Below are 7,388 nucleotides of genomic sequence, written 5' to 3' on the forward strand. Positions count from 1 at the left end.
TGTGGTTAACGGCTAGCAGCAGTCAGTTCAACTAATGCGCAGAAATCCGAAAGTACTCAGGATGATGAGAATGCATTGTTGCAATCAGGCATTTGCAACGTTGATGGATGACCCAACAGCTAGTTTTGTTGCGAGAGATAGATATGCTTGAGGCAGTTGGAGATGATCAAGACCTGACACTTGGTAAGTTTAGTCAGTGTATGCAAATAAGCCTGAAAATCCCCCATCTTGGCTACCTGACCCTAGTGTGAATTCGGTTAGTGTAGCTGTTGGAGAGGCCCTGGCACACATGCAGCCAACTTGGCCAGAACCATAGTACGCAGTGATCTGACTCATCGAAGGTGCAGATAATTCTCCCCAACCGAGTCGTAATGAAGTGACTTTACTTTCAGTATTATTTATAGCCGTATTTCAGTGCAAGTGCTAATTCTCAGTAATGATGTTATCTAGTTATCATTTGTCTGTTTGGCAGTTTTTCTTTTTCTTTTATGGTGTTCTGCCATCTCTGTGTTCATTACAAAATGGAAGGGATCTTTTGGTTTTAATAATTTTGATGATGTTAAATATTTCATATAAGCTCTAGTCTGTTTAAATAAATATTCATACCTTTATAACATAATATTTGTCCTGTCATTACAGCAGCTGAATCATAATGATATATTTTATAGATACAAGATATCACTTAATAAAGAACAAGGTGCTACAAGACAAGATAATATGTAAGAAAAACATTTGCCCTAAAATCACTAGATTCATCCAGAAGTGGAAATTGCATAATGCTTAATGCAGAAACGATCTTCCAACCTAGCAGGGGGGTTCAGTCTGTCGTGTACCCTGCCCTGAACAAAATCCTTGAAATAGAATCCTCTGTATTGTGGTGGCTCGCCAATATCTGTAGTGAAGTGCGGCAATGGCTCTACCCACTTTTCTACGTCCAAAACATAGAAAAATGCATATGAATTCCTGGTTTTTCCTTTCTGTCTCACCACCCTGTGTGTTGCACTCTTAAATCTATTATTGGTCAACACCTTTCACCAACCAATCCCAGCAATTACAGAGAAAACACAATGTTAGATGTATTACAACCAATGATAAGGTTTGTATATTTGAAAATAACGTACCTGGAGCGTGTCACCAATATTGACCACTAATGTGCCTGGTGCTGGAGGTACTGGGATCCATTCACCATTATGGAGCACTTCTAAACCTCCAACATCATCCTGTAACACAAAGGTCAATATATTTCCATCCTCATGTTCAACTTTCCCTGAGTTTTCAAAATCAGAAGCTGGTAAGTAGTGCAACGATAGTAGATGATCGTAGCTCCTACTATCATTGTACTCTTTCAGGAAATTTGGCGGCAATTCCAAACACTCATTCATAATACCCTCTAGGAGGGAAGCTAAGTTCCTGTATCGGGGGAAGATATCCTCCAGCACTCCCCTGTCAAAAACGTACATTTTCACCTCTCACAAAATTTATCATAAGGTTTCAGTTGTAAATCCAAGACCTACCATACACAAAGTAGCAGTGATAGGTTACCAAAAACGTACATTTGCCCCTACTCAATTTAATGAAATTCCGAAGAAAGGGGTGCATATTGAAGGTTAAAGTTCAAGTTAAGAGATGCTGAGTTTTCCAAAATTTCAGATTTTTTTTGAAACAAAATTTGAAGATGCAATGTGCATTTTAACTCAGAAATTTTTATACCAAATCCAAATTATTCAGCTTACATAAAAGAAAACCAAATACAAAATTTCATATCCGGCAAGGAATCATATCTTTGTCTGATTCAGTGTTGTAAAAATCGGGAACCACACTTAGTCTCGTTCAGGGATTAATTGGGTAATTGAAAATTAAGCAGAATGATTAATCGGGTCATTGATTGGAACTAATTTAATATTATTTTTATTTATAAATTATAATACATGTAATTATATTACTATTTTAATTATACATATATTATTTCTATAAATATTTATATAAATAAATTTAAAATATGAAATATTATTAAATTAAATATATTTTTTAAGATTTATTTATGAATTAAGGTCAATTTTAAATGAAAAATTAAAAAAAATATATTATTTAATTATTTAAAATAGTAAATATGTATGCGAGATAATTATTTTTCTTAAATTTTTTACAAACTTATATTTTTTATTTTTTTATTTTTTAAATATTTTTTAAAATGTTACCAATTTAACCGATTTTTGACTAATTAATCTGATTTTTCCCGATTTTTGACCGATTTTCGTAAAATACGAGTTTAACCCAATTTTCACTTAATCAGTTCAATTTTTTTACCGAACGACGATTAATCACCGACTTCAACACTAGTCAGGTGGTAATATTGACATCTCTCGTACCAAAGATTTTATTGCTAATTTGTTCAATAGAAATTAATAAACAATTAAGGGGTCATTTGGTTCAGAAGACAATATATTTGAAATAAGAAATCGGTTTTGACTAGTAATGGGTTGAGAAATCATTTCTGATATCATGTGTTTGGTTTGTTGCTGAAAAAAATCTGTTTAATTCAAATATTTTTGATTCATTGATTGAATCAAACTTTTATATATTACATATGTCGAATTTAAGTTGTTATACAACTTACAAACAAAAATATATATATATATAAGTGATTAAAAAATAAAATTTCAATGTTAATTTATCATTTTTAAATCAAATAAAATATTACTAATTTGTATTAGATAAAAATAAGCACAACTTATTTAAGATAAAAAAACATGATATTTAAGATATATGTTTTAAGATTGTATTTAAGTTTATAAATAAAAATGAAATAGTCAAATTTAATTTGATAGCTCATACCCCTCTTTCAAACTCACCTCCTCCGTAAGATATCAAATCTGATTTGGGTATAAGGAATGGGTATCAGATTTTAAAAATAGTCGATGTTTTTACCAAAATTTATAGGTTAATTACTAAGGATTAATTTGATCAATTCGAGTACTAGGACTAAAATGAACTAGAACGAAAATATAAACGACACGAGAATTTGGTGACGAGAAAAATCCGTGAATAGGTAAAAATAGTGGGTGAGATTGTGTACACAGCCTAAAGAACCTCATGCTTTGATATTGGTTACAAGATATAATATATGCTACCAGGTAGGTTTCTTAATACAAGATATATGATCATGTTCTTGTGTTCCTACTCTAGTGTTTTTTACTACAGCTCGTGTGTATATGTTTGTTCTTGTGTTATGCTCATTTGTATCTCCCACCCCGGCTGTTCCTCTTCTTTTACCTTATTCCAATTCATGATTATCCCTCCCTCCCCTATTATCTTATGTCGGTATAAGTTGCTAGAGAATAGGGCTTGCTGGTTAGTTTGGATCTCTACTAACTAGGGCTATTGGTGGACTGAGTCCTCGTGCTTATCCAGACAGCTAAACACTCATGTGCTCACGTCTTACCTTCTGCTGTGTATCATGTCTATAATCAGTCTCTTGTCTTACTTTGCTCTTTCTCTTCTAGTCACGCCTGTTTTTCACGTGTCTTGGCCTAGTCGAGATCCTCTTTTCGAAACTTATCCCGTCATGTCGTAGTGAAAATTGAGATATAACAATAGCCCCAGATTTTATTGAATAAAAAAATTTTAATTTATCAAATCTTAAGCTGAAAATTATTTTAACATCTTTGAGTGTAGATGTAGGTGGCGTATGTGAATCACTCCTCCTCCCCTTGAATCGCGTGTAATCAATCTTATGATACACTACTCACTTATCAAAAAACCCTCTCCATGTTTATCTTCCATCTCCCCATCTTCCCATATACACTCCTCATAAACCCCCCTTTCATTGTCCTCGTCTCTGTATATTCTTTTTCCGTTTTAATCAGAAATAAACCCTCATATTGCTTTCAAGCGATGGCCAAGAAAAGCACCCGTATTTCTGAAAGTCCAACAACGAATCCCCCATAATGTCAATTAAAAAATCCGATTAGATCGTTACCAATCTACTCGATGCTCGTGACAGCCAACCAAGTGTTATGAAACCAAAAAGATTTGAGGAGATGAAGTTGCTTTTCCATACCAACGCTAATATCATTATGCATGACTCATCCATTCGGGATGATTCATACAAAAAATGTTGGGTATGCTTCTAATTTTACCCTTTTGATGTCGGACTTACTTTTTCTTTTCCCAAGTTTATTGTGAATGTCTTGAAGATGTTTAACAAAGGTGCAGTCTATTGAGCATAATATGCGTTTAATGATTATGCAGAGGGTCTCGCCCAAGAAAGGCTAGTCGCCATTAAAGATTTGCAGGAGGAGTTTAATGATTTTTCCACCAAGGTGCAGTCTATTGAGCATAATATGCGTTCTAAAGCTGAAAAGGTTGTCTATTAACAAATTATGAGGCTAGGGTGGATACTATGTTGGAATACCACAGAAGAGAATTGAATTTTTGGGACGTGCTCGAGACTTTAAAGATTTATAATAAAGATTATCTTGATGATATTTTCCCTTTAGATGAATTCGACATTCCAGCTGATGATGTGGAGATGAAATCCCCCAAAGACGACAATACTGACGAGGAGTGACTTGATGTTTACACATGTCATCCTTTTATATTTTGTTTTCATTCGAAACAAAACATTGTGATAGGGTGATCAACCCTTGTATTTGTAGTAACATTTTTGACTCGATAAATTGGTAGGCATGACAATCATAAAAGCAATCTTAATTGTACAACGACAAAGTACATTAAAGTAAACATTATGTAACACATAAACCATAAGGGAAAGCACGCATGGTAAGGATAATTTATGCAAGCATGTGGCACATAATGCGAGGTAATGAAGAAAAATAATTCTGTCAAATGATAGGTCATATCTAAAAGCATAGAACAAAATTCACGAACGACTACAGCTATGTCTTAACGACTTATTCTCAGAAGTTCCTAAGAATTGATATGACAAAAGGGATTAGAAAACTTTACACGTGATAAAAGTTTCAGGTGTAAAACATTCCAACTCCTTGGTACTTGAGTGCCATCCAAGCTAGACAATTGGTAAGCTCCACGTCCGACGACTGCATCTATGAGGTAGGGACCTTCCCAAGTGTTAGCAATCTTTCATGTTGTCGTATCCATGGTGTTCTAGAACATCTTCCTCAATACCAAGTCACCAACACGGAATGCTCTCAGATGAACATGTTTGTTGTAAGTGTTGGAAACCCTTTGTTGATAGGACACCATACGTATCATTTCCATTTCTCGAAAATCATCCACTGTTTCTATGTCATGTGCCAATTCCTTGTCATTCATATCCGTCGTCAACAACCCATATCTAAAAGTGGGCATCATGACCTCAGTTGGTAAGACATCTTCAATTCCATAAATAAAGGTAATTCTTTGGGGTAGTCCTGTCTTACCAGAATACCCAAGGTAATTCTTCAGCCCATTTCCCTTTGCATGTTGTCAACGTCCTCTTAAGGTTGTTGATTATGATTTTATTACTTGATTTAGCCTGCCCATTATCCTGGGGGTATCTTGGTGTCGACTTAATTAAATTTATGTTCCATCATTTGCAAAATGCTTCACTTATAAATCTTGGTGTTCATTTGTCTTGATTATTATTGATGTGTTCATATTAGTGATAATTCTCAGGTTCCATTTACATAAAGACAAGAAACGGGAATTTCTAACATGAATAGCCCACAACTGTGACCGAAAGTCATTCATATCTCTGATCGGGCCCATGATGCCCCATTCAAACTAACCGTTTTCATTCCTAGCCTGAGTGCCAATTCCATTAGTATTGTCATTCGGCTGAGGATGCTCAGAGAAGCTACCATGAACATTTATTTTAATGAAGTCATCTGGAGGAGGAAACCATCCATCATTCATTTGAGATTGAGAATAAAAATTATTCTCAATTTCCAGTTTTTTTAATTAACTTAAAGAGTAATTTTTTAATTTTTAATAAAAAAATAGTATAAAAATCGAAATCCAAACTGTTGAGTTTATTCCTAATTTGTTCAATAGCTTTTAAATAAACAAACCAAATAATTTCCTTATTTAAAAATAGGAAGGTATAGTTTCTTACTTGAATAGAGGTGGATTTTGAGGGATGACATTTTTAGGAGAACCGGGTTCAAAAATGTACATGAACTCGTTCCTATCAGGCAAATGCTCCGGGTTCTTCTTGAAGCCGCCCTGCGGAGGAGCTCCAGGACCACGCTTCATCTTCTCCTCATCAGGGTACCCGTAAAATGTCTTGGCAAGTTCAAGTGAGTTTTTAAGCAGCTCCACTGGTATTCCATGGTTAACTACTTGGAAAAACCCATATTCTCTGCATGCTTTGCTAATCTCGTTCTTCACCACCTCTTTGCTCACGCTGATACTACTTTTATTAACATGTGATTTCGGATAGTCGGTTGCAGTGATGAACGGACAAAGATCGATTGTGGGAATAACATGACTTGCCATTAGCTCAATTTAGACATGCATGTATGTTTATATATTCTTCTTGGTGAATGTCAATGCAATGAAGTTAGAGGCAAGATAACAAACAAACGTCTGTAAGGATAACATATATAAAATTTCCTATGGTCTAGGTCTTCTGTTATTAATCGTGGCTGGAGTACATCGATGAGGTATGTTGTTAGAGAAGTGGGCCCCAGAAAAAAACTTTACTTTGGCCTTGTTTGTTTAACGTAAGCGGAAGTTGCTTGAAACTTAAATACTTACCGTGTTCCTTTCACCCTGCGGAAAATACTAGGGGTACAAAATTGATTTCCAAAAAAGTTACAAAATGCTATATGTAAGGGTTTTATTGGCTATATGAAAATGGACCCCTGCATTTATATTAAAAACACCAAAAAAATCATTTCATACTCGCACATCAGCCAAATTTGGGGCAGATTACCCCAAATTTCATTCCAACAGTAATCAGTGAATTGGATCACTACTGTTCACTGATCCAAATTTGGATCACTTGATTTAATATAAAATAATGGTTTTATTATTTGTAGTTTATGAGATTTTAAATTAATTTTTGATTTTTTAATTATATAATTAATAACAAAATATAATTAATAGTTAACAAAATTTATTTTTAACATAAAATTTAAAATAATGAGAAAACACAATTTCATTAAAAATTAAATAGAAATACAATATGATAATCGAATACGAACGTGATTTAAGTGCGCCAATTGAATAGTCAGAAGTGCCGGATCCAGAAGTTAAGACTATTATGATCGATGAAAATACTCGATTTTAAGAATTTCTGAACCGTCATAGGAAAATAAAAAATAAAGAGCCACATATTGCACTTAGAGATGCATTAATTGAGTATTTGTGGGAAGAATATACTAATTCCGAAAATTAGTGTGTATCAATGATATTTTGTATGT

At 34.0% G+C, this 7,388-nt stretch overlaps 1 protein-coding gene across 1 annotated transcript; it reads right to left on the reverse strand.

Moving 5' to 3' along the window:
* Positions 1 to 587: 587 nt before the first annotated feature.
* Positions 588 to 6,550, reverse strand: LOC141696928 (flavonol synthase/flavanone 3-hydroxylase-like). Its single transcript, XM_074501082.1, has 3 exons — positions 6,077 to 6,550; positions 1,122 to 1,443; positions 588 to 1,028 (listed from the first exon to the last, which is right to left on the reverse strand). Exons 1-3 carry the CDS (start codon positions 6,457 to 6,459, stop codon positions 753 to 755), a joined length of 981 nt encoding a protein of 326 aa, XP_074357183.1. The 5' UTR covers positions 6,460 to 6,550; the 3' UTR covers positions 588 to 752.
* Positions 6,551 to 7,388: the final 838 nt, after the last annotated feature.

This window comes from Apium graveolens, chromosome 11 (assembly GCF_009905375.1).
Source record: "Apium graveolens cultivar Ventura chromosome 11, ASM990537v1, whole genome shotgun sequence".
In the NCBI taxonomy this organism is placed as follows: domain Eukaryota; kingdom Viridiplantae; phylum Streptophyta; class Magnoliopsida; order Apiales; family Apiaceae; genus Apium; species Apium graveolens.

Coding starts and splice junctions, on each gene's coding strand:
- LOC141696928 (XM_074501082.1), bottom strand. CDS start 6,459: ATGGCAAGTCATGTTATTCCCACAATCGATCTTTGTCCGTTCATCACT. Junction 1,444..6,076: donor CAAAATCCACCTCTATTCAA/GTAAGAAACTAT, acceptor CGTTTTTGACAG/GGGAGTGCTGGAGGATATCT. Junction 1,029..1,121: donor ATATTGGTGACACGCTCCAG/GTACGTTATTTT, acceptor GGTTGGTGAAAG/GTGTTGACCAATAATAGATT.